Source organism: Lepidochelys kempii, chromosome 9, assembly GCF_965140265.1.
Source record: "Lepidochelys kempii isolate rLepKem1 chromosome 9, rLepKem1.hap2, whole genome shotgun sequence".
NCBI classification, from domain to species: Eukaryota; Metazoa; Chordata; order Testudines; family Cheloniidae; genus Lepidochelys; species Lepidochelys kempii.
Genome location: NC_133264.1, coordinates 76,896,384 through 76,923,689, shown reverse-complemented (window position 1 = coordinate 76,923,689; position 27,306 = coordinate 76,896,384). Strand labels below are relative to the sequence as shown.

General features: G+C 45.4%; 1 protein-coding gene across 7 annotated transcripts; it reads left to right on the top strand.

Moving 5' to 3' along the window:
- Positions 1 to 1,913: 1,913 nt before the first annotated feature.
- Positions 1,914 to 25,051, top strand: RAB41 (RAB41, member RAS oncogene family). Of its 7 annotated transcripts, none has more exons than XR_012160949.1 (8): positions 1,914 to 2,100; positions 7,159 to 7,217; positions 8,504 to 8,557; positions 15,463 to 15,571; positions 15,852 to 15,963; positions 18,961 to 19,054; positions 19,592 to 19,685; positions 21,141 to 21,207. XR_012160949.1 is itself a non-coding variant. In XM_073360959.1 (8 exons), the coding sequence occupies exons 1-8, from the start codon at positions 2,022 to 2,024 to the stop codon at positions 22,538 to 22,540; spliced, it is 636 nt and encodes a 211-aa protein (XP_073217060.1). In that variant the 5' UTR covers positions 1,914 to 2,021; the 3' UTR covers positions 22,541 to 25,051. The 7 variants fall into 7 exon arrangements, 6 of the variants coding, with proteins under 6 accessions (XP_073217060.1, XP_073217062.1, XP_073217058.1 ...); XM_073360959.1 differs by lacking the exon at positions 18,961 to 19,054 and adding an exon at positions 22,476 to 25,051 and having other exon boundaries at positions 15,466 to 15,571; XM_073360961.1 differs by lacking the exon at positions 19,592 to 19,685 and adding an exon at positions 22,476 to 25,051 and having other exon boundaries at positions 15,466 to 15,571.
- Positions 25,052 to 27,306: the final 2,255 nt, after the last annotated feature.

Below are 27,306 nucleotides of genomic sequence, written 5' to 3'. Positions count from 1 at the left end.
TTACGACCTGGGTAGTAATGTTGAAAGTACTGTACTAGTGCGTGCAGGACATCAGCATTCTTACTATGTGACCTAAGTCTTCAAGGCCCATGAAGGCTAAAAACACGGTGTTGTTTTTGCAAATGGAGGCTTATAGTCTACAGTACATTTGGGCAGGGAAGCGTAGATCCCTGTTATCCATCGGAAGGGTGGGCCCCTGTTATAGGTGGATTAGGGGAAACCTGGTATCTAGCTGCTGCGGAGCCCCTGGAATAGATACATGGGGGGATTTTATGTAAAAATCTGGTGTGTGTGTGTGTGTGGGGGGGTTCCTGTTACAGGTACATTGTGTTATCCATCTGGTGGGAGGTCCCTATTATAGGAGCATGGGGGACCCCCTGTTACACATCTGGTGGGAGGTTCCTGTTATAGGTGCATGGGGATGTCCTTTATCCATCTGGTGGGAGTCTGTTATAGGAGCATGGGGAGACCCACCCTTACCCATCCGGGTGGGGGTACCTAACAGTCTGGGGAAAGGGCAGGGCTGGCCTTACCATGAGGCAAACTGAGGCGGCCGCCTCGGGGGGGGCACTACGCCCCAGAGTGTAGAAAATTGTGTCTGCTGCTGATGCATGTATTCTCTCTGCTCTAGATGCACAGAGATGGTGGAGTGCTGTGCTGGAGGATGGACGGCACAAGAGACATAACAGGCAGGAGAAAAGGGGAGAGGGAATAACAGAAAGCAGCAGGAGCTTCAGGGAGAGAGAAGAGGAGGAGCTTCTTATCTACCTCTCTAGTACCCCCAGGAGCCTGGACTGATTAACACCAGCCTCTCAGGGAGCTTCCTGTTTCCTGCTGCTTCCCTGAACCCACTTGAGGAGAACAGGCCGTCAACTGCAGTAGTATGAGGCAGTTAGACCCTTAAGACTCTGATATCTTCCCTCACTCAGGCCCTGCTACCAGCTGACTTATTTGTCCCCTTCAATTGAGTTTTGAGAGTTACTATAGCTGGCACAGAACAGCAGTCATGAGTGAAAGAAGAAAACGCCCCTCTGGGCAGCATTCAGAAAAAGAAAGAAAGCAAAGGAAGCTTTTCTATCTAAGCAGGAAGGAGCTCTCCTGAGATACATAGACACAAATATTCACGATGAGCCTTCTGGCCCCAGTGAGGATGTGAGTGTTGAGGAGATGCCTGATCTTCCAGTTAGTCAGAGTGCAGGTGACCTGGTAGCTACTGCAGCATCCATATCTCATCTCAAATGGATGGAACCATGCACATTCCTGAAGAAAAGTGTAGATCAGAGAAGAGTGTGGTGGAGGCGCCAGAAACAGCTGCTGCTGAGTTTAGTTCCTTAAGTCTAGATGATCCAGGGCTGTGGACCCACTTGAGCAGGGACACCTGAGGGACTTCCTTGTACTGCATGGGCCACAGCAAGTGAAAAACTTCATGTTCCCCAAAGACAATGAAAATAGAAGTTTCCATCCAACACATTCCTGGCGTGAAATCCCCAATGGTGACTAAGTGGAGAGGCCATGGCTTACGTACTCAAAACCCCAGAATGCTGCATACTGTTTTTGTTGCAAACTCTTCCAGTCCCATGTTCCAGCCACATTGGGTTCTACAGGAACAAAGGACTTTCAAAGTTTTGGCCCAAGGGAGGGGGAATGTGGGGGCGCCATTTGAGCGCCCTGCCTCAGATGCCAAAATGTTATGGGCCGGTCCTGGGGAAGGGGGTTTGTTCATCCCACCTCAGGCACTGGCTGCCTTGGGCCGTTAAACACCCAGCCTTGAAATCAGCACCAGCGTGCCACGTGACGATTCGGTGACGTCACACGACAGGAACGGGCAAGCTGGTACGTGAAGACGTCGCTCACGCGCCGGCCGGGATGAGCCCAGGGCGCAGGGGGATGACGTTTTCGCTCTCTGCGTCTGCGGAAGTGACGCCCGAAGCGGTGGCGGTGGGTGGATCTCGGAGCGGTGGGAGTTGGGTAGCGTCTCTTTTTCCCCAGTCCCGGCTCCGGCTCGGCCTCCCCGCTCCGCCATGTCCGCGCCCGGCAGCGGCGGCGACTTCGGGAACCCGCTGCGCAAGTTCAAGCTGGTGTTCCTGGGCGAGCAGAGCGGTGAGCGGGGCGGGGCCATGGCTGGGGGGCGGGGGGTCGCTCTGTGACTGGGGTGGGGCCGCCGGGGGCGGGGTGGAGAGAGAGGTCGCCGTGCCTGGGCGGGGGGTAAACTCGGGGGCGGGGCGGGAGGGATTTGGGGGCAGGGTGGAGGCCGGGCGGGGGCGGGGGGACACCCGGAGCTGGGGGCTGAGGCGGGGCAGACCCGGGAGTGGGGGTGCGGTGTGGCCAAGTGGAAGACTCAGTGGCTGCATCGGGGCCCGGGGTGTGGCCCCGTGGGTTTCCGCAGGAGCTGCAATCATCCCCCTCCGTGATTTCTAGTCTCTCGGGGGTGGGGAGAGGGCGCTGCTGTCATCGTCCTGGTGCTCTTCGCACAAGGCCAGACACAGATCTGAGCCCTACTCACCATTCCTGGGAATGGCTGGCTGTGTCCCCAGCATTGCTGACCTGGGCTGGTGTGTGGGGTGTCCAGCCAGGCTCTCAGCTCTCCAGTCCTTAGCCAGGGATAAGACCTTATCTGCACCAGGAAATCCGCTGTTTTGATGATGACACGCTCCTGTCAGCACACTTATAACACGCCTGGTGACCAAGCACAAGTGCCCCAGCCAGATCATCATATGCCTCCCCAAATCCTTTGCTCCAGACACAGTTTGGTCTGTGCCATTTTGGTGACAATGTGGATGGAAGTGTTTGGAGTTATAGTATGAATGTTGCAAATAATTCTTCTCTTACTCTTCTGCAGTGCACTGGTTGTGATCTTCCTAAATCCACAGTGTCTGTCAGCTGTGTCAAGAACTGGGAGTGGACACCCAGAGAGTAGTGCAACTGAAATGGCTTTAGAAATGGCCTAGTGTGGATGGGGGACAAAACTGCATTGGTTCAAAATATGATTCAGTGTAGGCACACTGAACTTTTTATATTAATGGTGGTTCACTCCCACCAGTTCAGTTGTTCAGTGAAGCCCACTGTGTTTGTTTTTGGCATTATCCAGCTTTGCAAAATTCTGCTCACTCACTTTTGAGCATGTGAGTTTGAAAAAAGCTCACTTTTTTATCACAGGATAAGCAAGCAGACTTTTATGTCTTGGCTGGCTAACGTTCATAACATGTGCGAGGTTGCAATAATATATGCACATATAGAACATTGAGATTATTCTTGAGGTTCTTAGTGGGAAGTCGGTCTCTCCACAGGCTGAAAGCTACTGGGTTTAGCGCAGGGGGTTCTCAAACTTTTGTACTGGTGACCCGCCTCCATTGCCCCCTTTCACACAGCAAGCCTCTGAGTGCAACCCCTCTTATAAATTAAAAACACTTTTTAATATATTTAACACCATTATAAATGCTGGAAGCAAAGTGGGGTTTGGGGTAGAGGCTGACAGCTTGCAACCCCCATATAATAACCTTGTGACCCGCTGAGGCGCCACAACCCTCAGTTTGAGAACCCCCGGTTTAGTGTAATGCCAAATTTCTGGGAGCTGTCTGTGGAGGGTGTTCGTGAGTAGGGTAAAGAGATTTCAGGAATTCCACTCTCTGCACTTGTGGAAGAATTGCATGATCTTAATGCATTTCCACTAGACCACTTGGGGGAGCACCATGGCCAGGTGCAAACAGTCAGAAAGGGCTTTTCTTGTTGCTCTGCTGAAAGCTCACATTTATGAAGAAGGATGGTCCAGTGGTTAGGGTACTAGCCTGAGGCTCAGGAGACCATGATTCAAGTTCCTGCCCCACCACAGACTTCCTGCATGATCTTTGGGAAGACATTGAGTGTCTCTACCTCGTTCTCATGTGAAATGAGAATAATAGTATTTCCCTACCTCACAGAAGGGTTGCAACTCAAGGATAAATATTTAAAGATTGTGGCCCCGCCTCCCTAATTTCCCACAATGGTGAACACTGAAATAGATAAAAATAGAAAAAATGTTTAAAAATAAACATGGATATTGTCAGTCAATATTTTAAAAAAATTGAATTCTGTCTAGCGTAATTATGATCCAAGTGCTATAATGTTGCTGTTTCAGATCTGTGTGGCCAGAAATTACCATTTCATAAGTGTTGTTAAACTGTAACTAACCCTGGTTTGGTAGCTATGTACACCAAAATATGGTTAAAGCACTTATGGTGACTTCTGTCCAGCTTTGTAGAACACAATTGCAAAACATGATTATCCCCAGATGTGTTTAAGCAGCTGTTTTTCAGCATAAATGAGGGCTGAAAGGACAGTGTTAAGAAGCTGTATGAGGGAGCATGGTCCACCTTGGGAAGGCAGTAGAGGGAGGGTCACTGCAGTGTGCGGCGTTGGGGTGGTAAAGGAGTACATGAGAAAATCTATGATCCCATAAGGCACATTTCACAGTGATGGTCTGCGGAGTGCTTGGTTGTCCATGGAGAGCCGATTAGTGCTGGCTCTTTCTCCATTCCGCTACTAAACAGTGCTTAAGGAAAGCTAAAAATATATTGTTTTCCTAATGTTACTATCTGTGTTGGCAATGGCTGTAGTTTCCACAGATAAGTTAAGCAGTTCTGAATGGATAGGAAGGGATCCATATTAAAACGTGGACCCTGTTATGAAACCACTTGATAGCTCCTGTCAAAAAATTATGCCCTTTTCCTATGAAGGGAAAGAGAGGGTGCTCAGAAGCATTGGTGCAACTGAGAAAAGTAGATACAAGTGAAGAAACATAGGGTCTGATTTCATACCTGTTACAAGAAGGTGTAATTCCTATAGATATCTCTAGGTCAAACTCCCTAGTGATGTAAATGGGATACAAGTTGCATATTGGTATTAAATAGCCAAAAAATAGCATAAGTGGTATAGTAGTGTAACTTATATAGCCCACTCTCATCCCCTCCGTTGCAGTTCTGCTTAACCTCTCTCTCTCTCTCACTTCTGACTCTTCCCCTCACAACAGAGGCATACTTTATCTAGTTCCTCCCATCTTAAAAAAAAATCTTGACCCCAATTGCCTCTGCAGCTACCACCCCTTCTTCCTTCTGTCTCTAAGCTCTTTGTAAACAGAGCAGTCAGTCGCTGTCTAGAGTTACTTTCTAATCTGGTGTTCTTCACCTTACAGTCTACTGAAACGGCTGTTGTGAAAGTCTTTAATTATTTATTCGTAGCCAAAGTTCTGAACCAGTACTCCAGCCTCATCCTCCTTGACCTATCAGCCACCTTTGACATCATAGACCATGCTATTCTTGAAATTTGTCCTCCCTTAACTTCAGTGACTGTTTTCTCCTGGTTCTCCTACCTCTCATTGCTCCTTCAGCATGTTCTTCAAAGGATATCCCCCTTTCAGCTAGTTGTGGGGGGTTCCACTGGACTCTGTTCTTGCTCCTCTTTTCCATCTCTTGATTGTCTCCTCTGCAAACACATTCAGTTGCCATCTCTATGCCTACAACTTGGAGATCATCTTCTTCAGACCTGTCTCCAAACTAAAATCTCAGCCTCTCTCTTACTTCTCATTGTAGTTGTCTAGTCATAAGCTCAAGCTTAACATAGCTAAAACAGAACTCTGGATCTTCTCTCCCCAGTACCTCATTTTTCAATCGCTGTGGACAACACTACTGTTCTGTGTCTCTTGCAGGCCCATCACCTGTGCATCATCTTTGATTCAGACCTGTAGCTTCTACTGATTGTTTCTGCTCAGCGTCTCTGAGATACAGCCTCTCCTATCCATCCACACAGCTAAGACTCTCATCAAGGCTCTCGTCTTGATTACTGCAATATATTTTTTGCTGGCCTTCACAATTGCAAGCATTTACTTCCCTCCCTGGTTCTATAGACCACAGAGGCCTTAGCTGAGCTCAGAATTTACCCCACCTCTTTCTGTCAAGGGTACATGTTTCTTATTGATGGTAAATCCCAGTAAGAGCTCTTAGTTTGCTCAGTGTTTTTCTTCCATCTTCTTAGATCAACCGTGCCACTGGATACCATAAAGATGACCTTCCTGGCAGAGCTTAGCTTGTTTGCCTTCTGTTATCCTACCATTCTGCCACTGAAGCCATTGAGATTTCACAACATTTATTTTTGGTTCTTCTGTGACTTTCTGCAGTTCCCTATTAGATCTTCTCCACACAAACTTGCCCCACTCATATCCATTCAAAATATTACTACAAAGTTCACTTTACTAGCCCATTGTTTTGACCATATCGTCTCTCTCTTTGCATCCCTTTACTGGCTCCCACTTCTCTGTTGCATCACACATGAGCGATTTGTCTTCATTTTCACGGCCTGTCCCAACCCTCCCTATCATCTCTCATTCACTATTGAGATGTCAGCTCCTGCCTCTGATCAGCCTATGATACCAGTCTCCATTGCCCACTTGTTAAATTTTCAAACAAGCAGCTTCTTGCTTTCTCATGTGCTACCCGTCGTACTTGTGAGGAGCTCCCATAAACATCAACAAAGCTACCTCATTATCTACTTTCAAATCCCTTCTTAAAAAATTCCTCTTGTGTGATACCTTCAAAAAATGATTGGTCTGCTTGTGTGCTGAAGCCACTGCCTATCATGCTACCCAATACTGTCACACTGTTTCTTTGTACTCCACACTACCTCTGTCTGTATCCATTTGTCTTAGTTAGTCCCTGCCCCAAACAGTTTACAATCTATCTCATTGTTCTGTTTGTGCGGAGCCTAATACAATGGTGTCCTGGTCTAGGACTGGGGCTCTTAAGTATTACAATACAAATAATTTATACAGATTTGGCATTGTTTTGGGTGAGCAAAATGAATAATTTTTAAATCCCATCCACACTTCAGCTACAACGAAGTTGAGGACCAGGTTACAGTATACTTAGTAATTAACTAGTACAACCTTGAAAATATCATGTGGCTTAGTTAGATCTATTCTGCACTATATTTTAACCACGTTGTGAGTGGGTTCTTTGTCTAAATATTTTGTAGTATAGACAGTTTCTTACAGACCAAAGAAGGTTGTCGCAAGAAGAGCAACAAACGCTGAGTTTGGAAACTTTATCATTTGAATTAACTGTGCTTTGTGGGAAGCATTCTTACTCCTTTTCTGCCACTTGAAAGTAACTTTTTTCTCTCCTCCTGCAGTCGGGAAGACATCTCTGATCACCAGGTTTATGTATGACAGTTTTGACAATACTTATCAGGTGAGTGGTAGCCCAGTAAATGCTTTCTTTTATCAAAGTACATCAAATTCCTTCATTGTTTGGGAAGAACTGACCTTTCAAGAACTGTGATAGAAGCTACATAAACCTGGGATTACATCCCTGACTATCTTGGCTAATAGATATTGATGGACCTATCCTCCATGAACCCAGTTATACTTTTGGTCTTCACAACATCCTTTGGCAATGAGATCCTTAGGTTGACTGTGCATTGTGTGAAGAAGTACTTCCTTATGTTTCTTTTTAAACCTGCTGTCTATTAATTTCATTGGGTGACTCCTGGTTCTTGTGTTATGTGAAGCTAGATGCATGACGTTTCACATAGGTGGGCGCTGACATCTCAGTGCCATGTGGAGATAGGTAAGATGTGAAATCTGTGTAACTCTCCCTCCTTACAGAGGCTACACAGTTCCCTGCCTACACTGAGTTTCCCAGCAAGTCAGACTGCCTAGACAAGTCAGCATGAGCATTTTGCTTTCTTCTCAGAGGCTATAAACAGCATAATTGCCCACAGTTATGAGTTCTCACACAGCCCTTTCTAAGCAAGCACACTTATTCTTAAGGTGAAAGCATTACAGAGGAAACATATTAAACAATAAAAGAACCTACACACACCAATAAGCTTCACCAGAGAGAATTCAACTCCCGCAAAGGCTCTGGCAGGTGATCAGTTCTTCAAACCCCACCAAGGGTTTTTTCTGTGGTTCATAACAGCTGTTAGCTCAGAACAAGCACTCTCATGAATTTGTAGTTTAGGACTTTGATCTTCAGATTCCAGGAATAGGTAATCTGCAGATAATTGGTTTCTCCTCAGGGCATAGCTTCAATAGGTTGGATCAGGAGGTGGGAATTTGCATTCACTTCCTCCCTAGCATTTCCTAGGAAACCCACTTAAGAAGGAACTTTTGGGACAAAATTATCTGGTACTTTGTTTAAAATAGTCCTTTGATGCTCAGAACACTTCCCGGGTTTACATCACATCTCCCTAAAGAAGTTATGCAATCCTACAATAAGAGATAAGGTTTTCATGTATAATACAAATGGATTCCAAAGCTTCTTAAACTTAATTCAATAAGGTCTTGCAAAGATACTGCAGAAAATTGCCCTATCTGTCACTGTTTAAGACACTCTCTCACGGACGGATTGAGGCGATAAATGCACATGAACAACCTTAACTGGAAGATTTTTGAGACTAATAAATATAATGCTGTACAAACCAGTATAAGGGGATAAATTGCAGGTTACTGAGACCTTTTTCTTCTTTTCAGGCAACCATTGGAATTGATTTCCTCTCAAAGACAATGTATTTAGAAGACCGCACGGTGAGTGAGGATGCTGTAATTAACCTGGCAAATGCAGTCACAAGAGCCGCAGTTGCCCACGCACACAGTGTTTCTGCCTGGTTCTTCATGCAATGGCCATTCCTCCAAACCCCACAGCAGCCTTCCCAGGGGCAGTGTTTAACAGGAATTGCCAGACTTGGTCAGGCTAGTTATTGGTCTTGCATGGAATCCTGTTGTACTGGCTCAAACCACTGGTCCTGTTTCTGATACTTGCGATACTTGGTGCTTCAGTGGAAGGTCAAAAAAGCACTATGCAAAATGTGTCAAGTTCACAAATCCATATGCTTGAAGAAAAGGGCTGTCTTTGTGTTGTACTCGTTGCTGCTATATCACAGGCATAACATGCACATTCGCAAAAGTGGCTGCAATGCTGCCTTTGGGACTGTCAGTATGAATGATTCTAAGTAGACCAGAGGTGGTTCTGCTCTGTGAAGTTACTGAAGATTTCTGAGGATAACAAGGTCAATTCTCACAGGGCAGGTGGCTAGATAAGTCAGTAACATAATTCTAACCTACAACATTCAGATAACAAACATATATATCTGAGTAAAGTCAGTGAAGGAAGGAAAATGTTCACTGAAGCAATACAGTTAAGTGTGTCCGCTACATGAGGCCCCTTAGATTCCTCTCTTATTCCTTTTGGTATTCCTATTCCTTTCCTGTTTAAATCTCAAATGAGTACTCATCACTGGCTGAGCAGGTAAAACTGGCCTTCCTTTGGAGACAGTCGCTGCTCCTGAGGCATGTGATGGTAACCCTTCTGGGTGGGTGGCACTGGGCATGCTGCCTCTGCACCTGATCTTCAAATCAGAGCAACATCCCTCTCTCTGGCTCACTGTGGCAGAGAATGAATTTCCTAACTGCCTTCCTCTCGCATTATCTCCACGGTTAGCTTTCTGAGTCATGTAGGGGTCCACCGGAGGCCATAAAGCCTGTTGAATGCAGGCAAAGATGGTGAAATGGGAGATGAAACAGGAGCAAAAATACCTGCTCTCTGGATGTCTGCATGTCTTTTCTCACAAGGCCTTGTAAAATCAAGCACCAGCCGTGTCTGAGATAAGGCTCTGGCTGCCATGCTTGGATGGAAGCATGACAGGGCCTTGGTTGCACTCTGGCCTAATTAACATTTTGGTGCATTTGATGTATCCTCCCCTCAGAGCTATCCTTGTTCCAGATGCTCAAACTCTAAATCCATCCTGTGTTGCCTGTACCGTGAACAGAAGAAACAACTGTCTCTAGCCCCCAGTGCATGTACTTTTCATTCTCAAAATCAGCCCTAAGTAAATTGCCAAAGAAAAACACACACGGGCTTTGACTGTGGGAGAGAGAACACAAACATGCTACTTACAACTCATTGCTTGTTGGGGGGTGGATGAGACACACCAAATTAAATGGAGTGCTAAGGAATCTCATTTACCTTAATGAGTACCCATAACTGTCAGAGCTCTATGTCATAGCTACAACCTCAGCCTGGGAGGATGGATGGAACTTTGTCCTTCACTTCCCAGTATTGCTCACTAACAGGCTGAATTTTCAAGTACAAGTTCAAAGCTTTGGGGCTTCGTTCTTCTTCATACTATGAATCTTTAACTTTTGTGTGATCCTGGAATGGAAGAGAGGAATAGTCTGCTGAGGTGTGGAGAGATTTGACCTGGAACTGGAGCTCTGCTTGCCCTCAGCCATCAGAGTGTCTGGGTGCAACTCCCAAGTCAGTGTGATTGGTAGGTTTTTGTAGATTTCTTTAGGGCTTGTGAAAACTGGTCCCCCCTGGCATAACCTTCATCAAGAGGTAAGGAAGAGCTTAGTTTATGGCAGCAATGTCAACTGTTAGATTTCACACCATCCCAAGATAATTTACTGAGTGAGCACAGAGGGCTTGCAGGTAGTCCTGCTTTTTAGGCTCCCATGTAATGACTTCCAGTGTCTCCTGTTGTATGTATTCCCTCTTTCCACTGTGGGATCCTCTGTTCTGAGCATGAGTGACGGTAGGTCAGTTTGGAGGGTGTTTGATAACACTATATCAGGAGAGCAAACATCCCAGTTGAAGGTGGCTGGGCCTCAGGCATTATCCTACCTTTTGTGCTTTACACCTTATAATGAGATTAAACAAAGACCCTCTTGGCTTCATAATGAGCTAATCTACAAGAGGCTCCAGGATGATTTAGTCCTTATGTATTAGGTGTGACTGCATACAGCCATATGTAGGTAGCAAGCATTGTGGATAGCCCTGTCCTGTCTGACTGCCAGGATGCAGTGATATAGGTACACGGTCATAATCCATCTCTGGTGGATGTTAGAAGTGATTTTATGAGGGATGTTTTGGTTTTCCACCAAAATAGGGTCTCTCTCACAGGTCAGCAGGTTGGTGTGGAGGTGGAGGCTAAGTGATGGTTCTGCCATGTTGTTTGCGGCCATTGCATGGAAGGGATGGAGAGGTACCTTCATCACTCTTCATTCTCCTGCACTGCATTTTTGTTCCATTTTAACTTTCCTTTGAATGTTTTTGTGTTATTTTTTGCCTTGCAAAATAGTTTTCTTTTTATTTCACTTGGGTTTTGGTTTTATTTTGTTTCCATTTTTCCTGCTCTTCCCCTTCCTCTCCCCCCACATTTTTCCATTTCCCAGATCAGGCTGCAGCTGTGGGACACAGCCGGCCAGGAGAGGTTCCGCAGCCTCATTCCCAGCTACATCCGTGACTCTGCTGCAGCTGTCGTTGTCTTTGACATTACAAGTAGGTACTGAGCCTGAGCTCCTGCAGGGGCCTTGCTGTTAACAGGTGCCCTCTAAGTGGAGGAGACAGCTCTGTTTCTGGAAGGGGCTCCTTTCCATATGGGGTGGGCTAGGCTTGCAGCTAGAGGCCTGCAGGTGTTCTTTGGATGGATCTGCTGCCTCTGAATGAGGTAGCTGAAGTCTCTTCTTTCCCACTTCCAAATGTAATTCTGTCAAGGCTGCTTAGGGAATTGGGAAATCATTGATTTCTGTTTACTCAAATCTCGAACCTTAAAGATGACCTACAAAGGGTGAGTATGTGTGTGAATTGGATTTATGCCTTTTTATATCCCTTTGTGTTATTAAAAAAGGCCTTAAGAGTTTTTCGGATGCTTTTATCTACTTGTTTTAACACTAGAACTTTAGGTTTTCTCTGGACAAGTAGAGCACTAGAAGGAATTTGACAAAGATACCAAAGAAGTGAAACCTGAGTTGGGGGAGTAACTTTTTTTTATTTTCAAACTGTGTGAAACTGCATAACACCAACTTAAACTGCACAATGCATGTCTGGGTTGTCCAAAGAGCCCTCTGACAAAAAGGGAAAGGCAAGACTTAATATTCCTGGCATTTCTAAAGAATAAACAACTTTGAAGGGAAAACACCCATCCATGAAACTTTCTCCAAATTAAAATGGTCTTGTCTATATGGGAGGTGTAAGCTAAGGGGTGAATTTAAATTGATAGTTGTACTGGTATAACCCCTGGGGTAGACACTTATTCCATTATTAAGAGTTCCTTTTCTTGGTTTAGTTTATCACTTGGGAAATCAAAAAGTAATTTATATCTGAAGAAGTGCCCACATGGAGGGTTATACCAGTATAGCTATATGGTATAGACCAGACCTAAGTAAAATAAAAAACACTGCCCCAACAGTTTTTCCTTTGCAGGTTCCCTTAAATCTACAGCTTAGGATACAATATTCTAAATCCGAAGGACTTATGGGTGGGGACTACCTTTACTTTTGTCTTGCACTGTGCTGAGTACATAAATGTTTAACAAGTAAGATCACTTTTCTGTTTGAATTTTCACCAGTGATTTGTAGTGGGGACAAGCAGTTGAGGTCTCTGTAATTTCTAAGCTTAGTCCACTTTGGGAATGATGGTCTGAGACTTCCTTTGGGGAAGGACCTCTGGGGTGGCAGAACATATACATGTAATGTGCCATAGGGCACCATGCAGGAATTTGAGGTTGAAAATGAGGACAAGTCTGCCTTCTGCACGTAGACATGGACGTGCTCGGATATACATTGGGAACACCTCTAGCTGAGGTTGGAGTTTGAGAGAAAGGATGCGCACTCTGCCAGTCTGTGATGACATCTCTCCCTCCCTGCTCCTTCCAGGGTTGGATATTGCAAGGGGCATAACATGCCATTCAGCCTGTTCTACAGCAGGCTATGGGAGGCTTGCAGTTCTGTTTGGACTTGGAGTAAAAGATTGTCCTTACACAGCCCCGGCCACAAATGAAATGGTGAGAGTTGGGGATAGGAAGGATGTTACGATTGTTTCCCTTATTCTCCTTACACACACTAAAAAAAAAAATGTACATATATGCAGTCTGTCTCCACAGCAACTTCAGCTTCTCCAAACAGGCTTCAATAAGTCAAAACAGTCTAGCAGATCAGCAAAGCTGTGGCACCCCATACAACATACTTGGGTGCCTGCTGAGACAAGCTGGCAGAACAGGATCAATCCAGAAGGAGTGCTTGAACCTCTCAGTAACCCCTTCTAGATACATGGCTGCCACTCATGTTCCCATGTAAGTGAGGCACTACTGGGTTTGGGGCTCTTGTGCAATCAAGCAGGTCCATTTCCTCCATAACAGTGTGGTGCTCCTTCTGAAGTCTGTTACCTTGTACTGTAAGGAGACCAGCCAACTTGTGCATACCAAAGGCTACGAGAGAAATATCTGGATGAGGACCTCTCCTCCTTCCCTACTCCTTCCCTCTCTCTCTACAGCACAACCCTTGTACAGCACTGCTTAGGGTTTTGTGGTGGTACTACTCCCCAGAGACTGGGTGAGCATCAGTTTTTTTACTTCTGGGAGCCACTGGAGGCTAATAAGGTATTGCAGTTAAAAATTGTTTTTCTTTGTCTCCTCCCTCCCCACCCCACCACACACACCCCTTATCCCATCACCTCAGGGTTGTGTTGCTTCTGAAACCGTCTCAAAAACCTTTGTGTGTCAGACCATGGCTCAGTGTTGGTGAATTTTTATGCTTGTTCAAACACAAACTGCTTGTTAGTTCAGTGGTTCTCCGTGTTGTTCAAGCAACAGTATTCCTTTACTAGAATGAGATCTTGACTGTACCATCCAATGCCCACCATCTTTGATTCAGTGGTTTATCCTATGGCTATGCTTATGATCACGAGGCTGGAGTTTGGAGCAGCTTAAACTCCATCTTGTTTAGAGCCTGCCTGGGTGAATTGGAGGTGGGCAGCAGCAGTGATGTGCAGACCACCATGGAGGTGCATCATGAAGCTAAGGAATGGGCCTAGGGTACAAGTCAAACCTGAATCTTGAGGGCTCATTTACAGTGTAGCCTAGTGGCTGGGATTCACTGTCCTGGATTTCCTCTGGCACTGGGGGATGCTAGCACAAAGCAATACCCTTTATAGGAGAGGGGAGGGCACCAAAGATGTGAACACTTAAATTTAGACCCCATCTCTCTTGAAGCCATAGGGCAATGGAGTGGATTCTAATGCTAGTACTAGTAGTTTGGAGAGGTGTGGTCTGCCAAAGCATCTCCAAGAACAAGTCTCTTCCTAAACAGAATTTGGCAGTCTGCCCTTCCTTCCTTCCTTCCTTCATAAAAACTGCCACGTTCATCTTGTAGCTAGTGTTGGCTAGCTAGCAACTAACATCATCTTTCAGGCATGAAAGGGCTATTGTTCCAAACTGCTGAGTAATGAGCATTTGTGAGCACATCGAGCCTGCTCAGATACTCCTCCTGGGTCCTTTCTGGGGCTTCCTCCAGCTCACACTAAACATGTTGGATCACTGGGAATATCAGTAGCAGGCTTTTCTTACCCCATCAGACTGTTCAGCTGAGCAGCGCGGCTAACAGGATTACAGTTGGTAACATTTTGGGGAGGGGGAATTTGAGGTGAAACTACTTGATATATTTTATTAAGCATCTGTTCACTCACCGTTGTGGTATCTAGGGGCCTTTTTTGAGCCCTGACACTTCATGTAGGTAGGACACACCTTCAAGCAGGCATAATCACTGTCACTTCTTTCTGACCTCCCAAGAACCTCCTGTGGATGTGAGGGTGGAGTGAGTGGGGGAAGGAGAAATAACATTTTTAAATTGTGATGTTTCCTGTAGTCCCTTTAATGCTTAGATAGTCTGACTGAGCTAATATGGCTGCTGCGCTAGAGACCAAACTGCCCTCTTCTTACCAAGTAACTAGTGCATGTTTCTGCTTTTCATGTTTTCCTGCAAGGGAGCACTGAATGCAGTTTGTGAGCTGGGGCTTGCTGCGTGTGCTTTTTTTCTTCCTGAAACCTCTTGACCTAAGCTTACGTGAAAATCCCCATTACCCTCTTTTGGATGCTTGATGCTGAGGAGAATGTAGATGCTATTTCACTATGTTGTCTCCTGAAGAAGTTGTCCCATGTCTTTGCACATCTGAGTATAAATCTGAGAATTGCACAAGGGGCACAGATCTGAGATTCTAGCTCTCTAGACTAGGTGTGTTGGGGAGGCAGCGCATGCTCCTCCCTTGGAGGGAATGGCCAACATGGTAGGTTACTTACTGGCCACCTTTCACAATGTTAAATAGTGTTGGAGGATGCCAGTGGTGTCCTTTTTGGTTGGAATGGCAATAGCCTCAAGGTAGAGCTCATTGGTATGGGGAGCGGGAGGGTGTGAACTTCATGGGACTCCCAGGCACACAGAAGGGGTAATTAAAGTAGGCCTTCTTACAGCCTGAAATAGAACAGCTGGGTTCACTGCTCTTTCCGTGTTCAGGGGGCTGGTCAGCAAGGCAGGTGTCCAGTTCCCAGACTGAGACCTGTAAACAGTTAGTTCTGGCAAATAGCCTTTTCTCTAAAGGACAGTTTCCTCCTTTCTTCTTTCTCTCTCTGCTCTCTCTGCTCTCCCTGGCCTGGTACCAGCAGGTTCGGCTACAGCTTTGGGACACAGCAGGCCAGGAGCGGTTCCGCAGCCTCATTCCCAGCTACATCCGCGACTCCACCATTGCTGTGGTAGTCTATGACATTACAAGTGAGTGGTGCTTTGATGTCTCGTGTTTGAAATGCTACGCTTGAGAGAGGGGCTAGTAAGTGTACAGTCATGAGTTATTACAGAAAGATAACATTAGAAACGTAACTGTCTCTTCCCTTCTGGGTTGGACAAGAAGCAATCTAAGGATGTCATCTATGCAGTGCTGGGGGAATTGGCAAAGCATAGGGGTAAAGACACAGGTAGTTTTGGAAGTGTTTCATTACCCCCCTGTTTGAAAGAGCCTCTAGTTAATGTGCTCAATCCTCCCCTCTTCACACAGATCTGAACTCGTTCCAGCAAACCTCCAAGTGGATTGATGATGTGCGAACAGAGAGAGGAAGTGATGTCATCATCATGTTGGTGGGGAATAAAACTGACCTGGCAGACAAGAGGTAATGGGGGGGAATTGGTGACCTTGCCAGTTTGATAGCAAGTGGCTGGTATACCTTTTAAGGGGACCACTAACTGTTCTTAAGTCCAGACTACAATGGCCCTTTGGGGCTTAAGTAGCCCGTGATGAGTGAGATTCCCACTGTCCTTGCTGTTTGTTCCATAACATATGTAATAGAATGCCCAAGGTGCTTAGTCTTGTTAGACGGTACAAATAATCATGGTTAGAACAAAGTCAACTGAAAACGCTTCCCAGCCTACCAAAACCAAGCACCTGCTCCACACTATTTGGTACAAAACACGCTGTTAATAGGAAGATAAGACTGAAAAAGTAACTTCGCAAAAGTCAGGAAATTCTGGTCCCCACAGCAACATTAAGTGGGTCTTTGTGCATGGCAAATGTAAGAGGCCCTGTCAAGTCGTCGTTGGTATCAGATGTAGGTGTGTGGAAAACAGATTTTACAAAATCTGAGATCAACAGAGAGGCTTCCTACAAAACAGAATTCCCTGCGGTAGCACAGCAGTGCAGTGTTTGGAACCAGCAAATGAAACAAACTCACAATTAACAGAAGTGAATCTGGCCACTCTCAACTGTCCAAAATGAGACAGGTAAAAAGTGAGCTTGACTCTTTAAACTCAGTCAGGTTTACTAATATAAAACGCTACTCGTATGTTAAAGAAAGCAGTTCAGTTTTTGAAAAATATTTTAAACGTGACGGTGTCACTTCAACACGTGTAGCAGGGTAGTTAGCATCTGGTCCCCTAGGATGCTTGCATTCTTTAATCTCTTAACTTCAGATTCTTATCCTTAATGTTGAATTCAAGCTTATGGCATTAATTGAAATTTACTTTCTATGAAGGACAAAGTGCACTGAGATTCAAATGTCACATAACTACCCTTGTGATGGAACAATAGAAATATGGTAGATACAAATAGCGGCTGTGCCTTTATTTCATGATGGATAACCTCTTAAGCATGTTTGCTCATGTATATCAAGTGCTAGGCACCTCGGCACATTGTTAGTGAGGGGAAAAATTAGACTGCGCAGTATTTTTTTAACTACTAATTTCAAAACAGTTACCTTCAACTATGTCAAAAGCACTAACTTTACGGAGTTCTGGTCCATGGAAAATTTGCTTCTAGTTAACCTATTTGCGTTATTGGTGTAGAGTAAAAATCTAAGTTGCTGAACAGGGGTAAACACTTGGAACTCTCACAGCCAAATGTAGTCTTGCCAAACTAAAGCCATTCACTCCAGGCTGCACATAAGATACTTCTGTTTGCTGGGTGAGGCTCAAGCCGTAAGAGGAATTTAAACAGAAATGCTCTGTCAAATATAATTCTTTCACTGGTATGGTAGCCATGCTAGAAAAATTGTAAACATTCAGCCAAACCCCTTCAGTTGGCTATTTAATTTCCTCTGCTTTGATGTAAGGCTCAACAAGATGTCTGACTGTACAACTCTGTTAAAGGGGTATTTGTAATACTTTAGAACTTTTAAATCTGCTTTTTATTTTACCATTTCCATGAAGTATAAAAATCATTTTAGAGTTTAGCGCTTGCATTCTCTGCTTCCCCCATTGTGTTGGTGTTACACAGTGCTCATGTGACATGATACTCAACCTTGCAAGTGCATATTGCTGCCATGAGTCTCATTTTCTCCTTGGCCCTTGTCTACCCTTACCACTTCCCCTTCACTATCGAGAACATGCCTTGCTGCTGTGTTCAGCTTTCTAGCCCCACTGGGAAGAGCATATACAGTTTTGTTAAACCATCTAGCAGTGAGTTAATCACAGAGGCTAGGCTCCTACTCACTATGCCACCTTAGTACTTGGGCTACTGACAGATGCTCTGTGTCAACTGAACTAAGCCATTGTCATGTTTACTTCATGCCAGCAACTCTAATTCATTCCCCTGTTGCTCTCCTATAGTTCTGTTTTCAAAGCTCCTTTCTACCAAGGTTACTCTACAGAGTCCCAGCTTCAGTGGATGCCACCATAAATGATGCCTTACTACCATACGTTCCAGGAACATTGAAAACTCTTCCCACTCAGGAACAACTTAAACTAGGTTGTAATTAACACACACCAAATGCTCTGGACTGAGAAATCTGCCTGACAAGGATTCCAGGCTGCCTCACTTTGGATCAGCCAGCGAAAGTGACTAGATAAAACATGAGAACCATGCTTTATCCACAATAATGCTATGACCTGAGCAATTAGTACTTTATGTCCTTCCTCGGTTCCCAGAATAACATCAGTCATCTGGCTCTTAGATTTTGGGCTTTCTAATTTTTAATAAGCTTGTGAAATCTGCCACTCTTGTCATTTTCCAGTGCTGGAAAAAGACACAATAGGAACCTTATCAGTCATCCTCCCCAGGATGACAGATGGGACAGACATGTAGGGCACCCTGCGTATGCCAGCTCATCATTTGTACCAGCCTTAACAAAAAAGCCAAAGACTTTGCCATGCTTGCAGTATATCTGTGGTTGGAGTGCACGTGGCATTAGATATTCCCACCCCGTGGGGTAATCTCAGTGGTATCAGATGCTTTGCTTATGAGCAAGCTAATGTGATCTAACACCTGAAACTCTGGTCAAAGCAAGAACCTGCCTTGTCGTGTCTAGAGTTTTAGGTGTTCAGATCATGTTGGTTAGTTAAAATACTGCACCTCTAATCCTAAACTAAACAAAGCCCCAGTGTCAGTCTGAGCCTGGCCATGACTTCTGTGTCTTGATAAAGTCCTCAGGAAACTGTTAGCCCTTTGGGAAGAACCAGGTACTGTCCTCTAAGCTGTAGTGTCAAACATGTTTGAAGAGTTGAGCTATTTATTTAATTTGTCATTTTATTTTGTGTAGCCTGTATGTTTTCTTTCCATGCTAATGTTTCAGTTGCTGGCTAGTTCCTTTGTAGTTTTCTTTTAATTTCTACTACCATTTCTGTCTAGTTTTCTTTTGTTTTGGTTTCTTTTCTGTGATTTGTTCTCGTTGCTGTAGACAGGTTTCTATAGAGGAGGGCGAGAGAAAGGCCCAAGAACTGAATGTGATGTATATTGAAACCAGTGCTAAAGCAGGATATAATATGAAACAGGTATGTACAGGGCATTGGTCAGGGATGCTCTTGCAGGTGCTTTGCTTCCAAGCAGCAGCTCAGTACTTGCTGTTGAATTTCACCTCCTGCTGGAGCCTTCCTATCACCTTACGGAGTTTCCTTCTGTTGACTTGGGGGACTTGCTTTTTGCATGGCTGCACACTGATTCTGTTGCATTAGGTACAGCTGAAGAGGTTCCTTCCTTCCCCCACAAGAAGGCTATGAATGAGACTTAAGTGTGTTGTTACATGAAACTCAGTCGGTGCAGACTCATCCTTATTGGTTATTATAATCTACATATTCCCTCAGCTGCTCATTTGGGTTGGTCCCTTCTTAGCTGGAGCATAAGAAGGTAAAGGGAGGGAGGGGCGTAAAGGCTCAGAAGCCCTACGGTCTCCCTTCTTGGACGATGCTCTACTATTAAAACCCTTTACTGAAGAGTGTTTCAGTCACAGAAGTCTGTAACTCATGCCTTCTCTCTCCTGTCTGTTCTTCCTTCTCTTGCTCTTTCTTTCCTGTTTGCATCTGTCTGTCCAGGCAAATCACTACGGAAGAAGGTGAGCAGAGAGCCAAAGAGCTGAATGTGATGTTTATTGAGACAAGTGCGAAGACTGGATACAATGTGAAACAGGTAGAGCAGCACTGTGCCCTCAGGATGCAAATTCTGCACTTTTTCCACTTCACTGTGATTAGGGAGATGAGCTGCTTTATGGGTTTTGTGCTGCATCAAATCTTCACTTCCCACTTTACCCTCTGCCTCCATATTCCCAGCCTCTGAAATTCTTCCCTTTAGGCAATCAGTGTGTCCTTTAAATAGAAGAGGCTCCCTCTCTTGCCAAGCCGAGGGTGGCTCATTCAGGTAGAATGCTAAAGGATCCTGTCAGCAGCTGATGTACCCTGTTTCCAGACCTGTGACACCAACAATACTTGTTGCATATACTGATATGCTAAAGTATGTCAGAGCTTTGGAACCAAATCACCTGTGTTCTCTTCAAATTACAGCTAAATTAGTGTCTTGTGGAATTTCCTTTCCCAGGTGGTGGTTTCTGCTGGGACAGAATTAAACCTTGTTCCACATTTACTTTGAAGTACACCCAACATCATTGCTGTCAGGACATTCTTCATCTCTGATTTGCACTAGTCACAACATGCTGCAGGGCAACAGGTTTGGCAGGAAACCTCACACTTGGGTTTGGGGACTTCTCAAACTAACTTCATTTTACTCTTTAACTAGATTACTCTGCATTAGTGTAAAATTCTGGGCCTAATCTACTTGATAGCATTGCTTTATTTGCCTAGCAGAATTTGTAATGCATGAATTTCTGTCATTCTCTAGTGCTGCAAGGTAAGTCCAGCTTTGTGTGTCCTGGGCACAATTACCATGCTGCACCTGAGGCACTGTTCATGATTTGTCTAAGGTAGGGAAGGAAGAACATGGATAGATAGAAAAGAGTCTGTCCCTAAAGGCTAATGTGCAGCACTCTCAAGTCAACCCCTCTACTCCTAGCTCACTGCCTCAGAGCTTGGATTTCTTTTAACTTAAAGGGTAGACTTTTAAACACCATGTCAAACACCGTGTCCCTAGAATCCTGAGCTCATTCTGGAACAAACTAGATCAGTTTAGTGGTGGATAGCACTGTCCAGTAACAAAATCAATAATAGCTATGCACAGAAGCAGTGGGGTTGGAATGGTAAATTGCTGCCTCTGACTTGCTTCCCTGTTGAGTGGAGGATGGAATTATTAGCCAGCTGGCTCTTAACATCGTGGCATTTTGTGGAACAATGGTCTGGTACATTTAAAGAAATAAAAAAGCTGAAGCAAAATCCTGCACCAGAGGTGTGCTTTGTAGATATTCAGTAGCTTACTAAACTTGATAAAATGTTTGGACTGGGGTTGAATAAAGTCCTTAGAGATATTCCTGTGAGGACTATGTTAATTACTGCAGTGCTGGCTAAAATGTGTATATAACTCTTAGCAAAACCTTGGCTTTCCAACAGCAGCTGTAGAGAGAAAATTGGGTTTTTAATCATTTACTTTCTTTGACAAGTTCTGCGTTCACCTGTTGCTTTGGTTGCTGCCTTTCAGCTTTTCCGCCGTGTGGCTGCTGCCTTACCTGGGATGGACAGCACACCCGAGAAGAGCAAAGAAGACAGTATCCTTGTCTGCTGTGCAGTCACTTTCTTATTTCAAGAGTTAGCAAGGTTTCCTTGTTGCCAGGTCTGGCTGCTGTCCTTGACAGATTGAGGGCAGTCATGGACCTTGACTCAGTTGCATCACTGTAAAGCATAAGTAGCCTTTATATTGTAATGCTCACCTGCATGTGTAAACTGAGGATCTGCAGCCAAATGTCTTGGCCACTTGCACCACTGGGGCCAGTATTGAGCTTTTGCTGTTTAGGCTTGGTGTGAAATGTGTTTTTGATTTGTAATGATTCAGTATGATCTAATCTTTTCTGATTCTGTATTCTGCATGCCTTGGGCCACACAGACCTCCTTCTGACTGGCTTGTCCCCTTCAAAGTGCTGAGTGAGGGCAGTTCCCCCACTGTTGCGCATCATGTCTGCTTTTCAGTGTACATGCTCTGTTAATGCATCTTCCCTTCTCCGGAAGGGTTGACTGAGAGGCTATTCAGAATTACAGGAGAAAGGACTGCCAAGTGGGGCTTAGCTAGAACCCATCAAACTGAGCTCCTAAATGACTGTCTCAGACTGAAGGGCAGGAACATAGCCTCTGCCAAAGCAACAGTTCATAGAAATACATTACTTGCCCATGTATCCAGTTAATGCTCTAACAGCAACTGGTGACTCCATATGTGCACACACTGGTAATATAGCATGGGGTGGAGACAGTTAGTTGTTCTTGAGAAGCATGCTTTGTGGGGCTAGTGGTTTGCCATGGGCTATTTATGGAGAAAGACCAGTTCAGATTATAGTGAAAATGCCCCAAATCGCAGGTCACACTAGTTTAAAGCTACAGGTAGTTGCTAATATGTTGTAGTCAAAGTGCTGGCTTCTATCAAGCAGAGTAGGTGCTGTACTGGTCAGTGCATGCTGGTTCAACTGTGTTATCACAGCAACCTTGGTTGTCAGATGCTAAATCTATAGCTGTCACTTCAGTACTTCTTCCTAGCCTCAACCTTCACAAAGGCAGCAGCTCTCTACCAATGCCTTCAGCCAGCTGTTGGTTCTGGAGATGTCTGCTTCAACAAACAAACCTCATAGTTCCTGGCATTGATGCCTATGTACCAAGCCACCTAGGTGGCTGTACTTGTTACCCGGTTCTTAACTGTGGAAACCCCAATTTTACTCCTGGGTTAGGTAAGGTCTGTACTTTGTCCTGTGTGCTCTACTGGAATTAAGTTGTATTGTGATGCTTTGCCCATGACGCTGGCCAGGTGGCTTCCTTAACTTGTCTTCTACAGTGATTGACATCAAGCTAGAGAAACCTCCTGAGCAGCCAGTAACGGAGAGCGGCTGTTCCTGCTAAAGTGCCCATTGTATAGCAACACTTTCCCTGATTGGCCAGTCTCACTGAAGACCATCACTTCTCATTGGCTAGGCAAATCTACTTTTTGTGAACTGAAGAAACAACTAATCAATCTACTAAGTGAGCGAGCTCCCTGTTAGCTGGTGGGGAATGGCCCTGGCTGCCCTCCTATTGCATGGTATGAGCCCTGAGTGCAGAATGAATGTTATGTCCTCTTTTAGTTGTTGCACTTTGGCACCATGGTGCCCTTTACTCCATCCCACACCTTGGGCCTATCTGCACAGGTGTATTTTCCTGTGAATGCAACAAAAAACCTGCCACGTAAGGGAAATAAAGCTGGGGGGTTGTTTCTCCACCTCCCTAATTGCCTTGCATCTTAACCAGTTTTCCTTCCACTCCAGTAATGTTTTCTCTCCCACACCCCACTTCCTTTTATTTTTTCCCCTTCAGCGGCTTCTCCTTTAAAACTAGTCACAATTTGATTTGGCCTTGTCTGTTTTGAGAGTTGGGGGTGATCTGTTCTCCATGTCTGGCTTCCTTGAGAGGGTGCATAGTACAGGCCTCCCAGTCCTTCCCTCCTGTGGTTAGTCTGAGCCAATTCCTGAGTCTTCTCTTTTGAGGTTTGGGAGAAGGAGCTTCCCAGCCCTCCTCACTTCCCACATCAGTGTGAGAGCTGAGCCCTGGACATTCTACTCCCAATCTGCTCTAGCACAAGCCACTGATCTTCTTTGCTCCCTTTGTCCTGTGGCGGGTAAAATTCCCCAGGATCACTGGCTTCAGCTGGATTCTTTGCCCTGGGGAATGTCGTCAGCTGCAGGGGAGGGGGGTAGACAGACTTGCTGGAGCATTCAGTCGCTGTGGGGGATCCTGCCTGACTTCATCTGTTGATGACCTGGGCTCTATCTGTAGGCTGCAGATGAAATCTAGAATTTATCCCTAGGATGTCAGTATTAGGACTGGGCATCCCGGGTCCCATTCTGGTTCTCTTCACCTGCAGACATACTGGGAATCTCCTTTTTCTTGTGGAACATGCACAGTCTACTGTCTGCTAGCCAGACATAAGATACAAGCTACACAGTTACTAGTTATACAGAAATGGGGCTTGCACTGCAGAAGTGGCTCAGTCCAGTGCCAGCAGCTTCAACCGATGTGGTGGAAGGGCAGCTGAGCATCTCGTATTCCACTAGATTGAATCTGGGTGACAGCAGTTTTACTCTTTTAACTATCTAGTGTGTTGCCTATGAGAAAGAACATGGCTACCCTCAACCTTGCAGCTGCCTTTGCCGGAGAACCTCCCCAGCCCTGTATGTGGGGAAGATGCTAGGTCACAACATTCCCAACATTGGGACAAGCAGTAGGATGGCTTTGTTCCCACCTTCATAGGACGGAAGATGGGATTAAATAAAGGGAAATGTTGCTTTTTGTGGCTGCTTCTGTTCCATTAGCTTGGGTTGAGGGAACGTCTCCTAGTGACTCTTATGATAGTTTTAAAGGGGATTTTTTTAAAAAGTAATTTTTGCCTCTGCCCACCCACAACCCTGCTGTGATCAGACTTGTCCATTGGCTGAGAGGAAAGTACAAGGAAGAGATGGAGAAGTCCTGGTAGACCATCCATTTGACCACCTGGTCTGTGTAGTGGTGTCAGGGTACATCCTAAAGAAAGGGTAGAGACAGTGCAGTAGAACAGGGGCTTAGGCGGTGTGCATCAGCATAAATTTTATTTCCTCTGGTATAATGCCTGGTTGGTCACCACTTCAGCTATGTACTCTTTGTGTGAACCTTGTGATCCTATCCAGGAAGAGGAATGAACTGTCACTCTTACCTGGATGAACTAACTTGAACCCTGATAGCTGGGAGCACCCAACTCATGATGCCAGGGCTGGCTTTTCTGGTTGTGTTTACTTAATGGCCCTGGAGCACCCTGCTACTGGTTAAGGTAGATACATTTGGTATGTGGTCAGCATTGTCCCTTCCTCTCCATGTGAGTTGACCTGCAGGGAGAAGCTGGGATGTTTTGTTCTTTGTTTCTCCTTCCTATTCTGGAGTGTTCCCCTTTTCCTACCTAAAGCTCTCAATGGCCTAGTCTGAGTCGTTTAGAACCCACCCCCAGGGTGAAGCCCTGGCCCATACTATGTATATACTCCCTGTTGTGTGGGAATTGCTGATGTTCTGTCAGTGTCTGTGTCTGCAGTAGAACAGGTTCCGCTCTCCCCTCCTTACAGGCAGACATACCCTGCCACTGTGTTGTATTGTTCTCTCGAGTCACTGGACTTTCTTTTTTTGGGGGTGGGGTGGGGTGGAGGAGGGGGAGAATAAGTAAGCGGGAGGGAAAACCTAGTGAAATAAAATAGTTCACTTTCCACTGCCTTCCCTATGAATGTGCATAATAGTGAGTGTGTGTCTCTGGCCCTGCTGTCTCCTAGCTGTTAGCCAAGTAAGTGTGACTATTAATATGAATAGCGACTGTCTGACCACAGCCGTCTATCACACTAAATAAAGTAATTTCACCAACACCTTTTCTATGTTTGTTTTGGGGAGAGGACTGCTGCCGCCACCATTTACTTTACTCAGAGCCCCTGCTCATCAAAGGCCAACATCAATTTATCTGTGGAGGAAACAAGTAACAGGCTGTCCCATCTAAATGCATTCTTCAGCTATAGATGTTCTGTGACGCTGAAGGGTTGTCTGGGAAATGTCTTCTGGATTCTTTATACATCTCAGAAAGAACCTACCACTTTGGCCTTTGGGATATTTTAGTCACTGTTTCTACCTAGAAGTTCTACAGGCAGTAGTGCACTTAAGTCCTATACCTGCTCATTCTGATGAGACCCATACATACAAAAAGTAAATGACCCAGTTTCATTGAATCATAGACTATCCGGGTTGGAAGGGACCTCAGGAGGTCATCTAGTCCAACCCCCTGCTCAAAGCAGGACCCATCCTCAGTTTTTGCCCCGGATCCCGAAATGGTCCCCTCAAGGATTGAGCTCACAACCCTGGGTTTAGCAGGCCCATGCTCAAACCACTGAGCTATCCTTCCCCTCTCTTTCATGTGAACTATGAAAGAAGGCCTAGTAGTTATACAGTTTTAAAGCACTCTACAAACCAGTTGCAAACAAAGTATTGTGTACTTTACAGATAGGGAAGCCAAGGCTCTAAGAGAAAACTACAGTGCCCTCAGATGATGATGAGTTAGTTATAGGCTTGGGATCCCGGAGTCCTGACTTCTCCCAGCCCCAGTACCCATTGTCTCCTGCTTTAACCAGTATGTACCACTTTTTTGGGAAGAAAATTCGTATGTGCCAGTTGCCAAAGGACAAGGGAAGGAGAGGCAGAAATGTTTGCTCATTTTCAAGCAACCCCTGACAATCAGAGTAGGGGGGTGCTAGCAATAAGTAATAGGTGCTGCTGCTGACACTAAGAAGCCTGCTGATCTAGTCTAGCTAAGACCTGTCAGTTGTCTTCCATCATGCTGTGAAGTCAGATAAGTCAATGAAGAGTGAAAACACAAACAAGAGGAACTTTTTAAAGTACTTATCAGGGCCCATGTAAACAGCTAGCTCCCTATGGGGTCTATTGTGTGCTTGCAATGAGTGAAACTCAAATGAAGAAGGGATTTGTGCAGTAGGAAGTTGGGATTGCATAAGTAATTCTCCTCTTTAAAGAGGAAGAAGAAAAAGTGTGCTTAACCTTAGATGTGAAAAGGGTAGTGAGAAAGCAGCCTGTGACTGAGTCACAAATGGACAATAAACCCACATAGGCTCATTGGGTAAAATAGCAAGTACCTTCATAGAGCCCTCTGCTAGACCTTGTCCACATTAGAATTTACTTTGGTATAATTTACATCGCTCATCAGGGATGTGAATAATCCACACACCCCTGATTGGCCTAAGCACCAATGTTGATCAGTGGAAGAGCTTCTAGTGAAGATGTAACCTGAGATGTACATAGAACATCTTGTTCTGACTTACTTGCTCTGCAGCCACTCTGGTCATTGGTTCCAGGGAGTGTAACTCAGGGCAAGATTTAGCCTGTTGTCTGTCTTAACTTTGGTGACATCAGTACAGTTTCTCGTCAAAAAGGATTTTAAACTTAAACTGGGCACCTCCTCTCTTCCGCAGTGGTGGATAGCTCCAGGGCACTGAACTGAATGAGTCTCACTGACATGGGGCAGTGTGGGCCGGGCTGGTTGCATGCCAATCCCTAGATGCTGGTCTTAGCCCCAGAGATGGTGTAGCTGCATTTCAATCCTGCGTGTAGTGAGGCCTGTCTAGTTCTATTATTATTCAGTTTTTTCAGCTCTTCCAAGGGCACCCCTCCCTAGCGCTGAGTGCCCACTCTCTACATGAAGAGTTACAACACAGACAGCTAAGGCCTTGTCTACACTTGCAAGTTAGAGCGCATTAAATCAGTCCTGGGTGACCTAACTCCTAGGTGTCCACACTGGCAAGGCACGTAGAGCGCCCGGCCTCCGCAGCTGAAGCATCCCTGGTAATCCATCTCCATGAGAAGCATAAAGCTTGCTGTGCCCCAGCTGGAGCGCCGTGGGACCAGTATGGATGCCTTGGTCTATTAATGCACTCTGATCGGCCTCCAGAAGTGTCCCACAATGCCTGTTCTAGCCACTCTGGTCATCACTTTGAACTCAACTGCCCGGCCCTCAGGTGACCAACTGTCAGACCCGCCCTTTAAATTCTCTGGGAATTTTGAAATTCCCCTTCCTGTTTGCTCAGCCAGGCGAGTAGTGCTCTCAGCGCATCTTTCCA

Bases quoted from the DNA above. Each gene is read 5' to 3' on its own strand.
- RAB41 (XM_073360957.1), top strand. From the start codon at position 2,022: ATGTCCGCGCCCGGCAGCGGCGGCGACTTCGGGAACCCGCTGCGCAAG. The intron at 2,101-7,158 runs GTGAGCGGGGCG...CTCCTCCTGCAG, and splicing joins GTTCCTGGGCGAGCAGAGCG to TCGGGAAGACATCTCTGATC. The intron at 15,572-15,851 runs GTGAGTGGTGCT...CTCTTCACACAG, and splicing joins GGTAGTCTATGACATTACAA to ATCTGAACTCGTTCCAGCAA.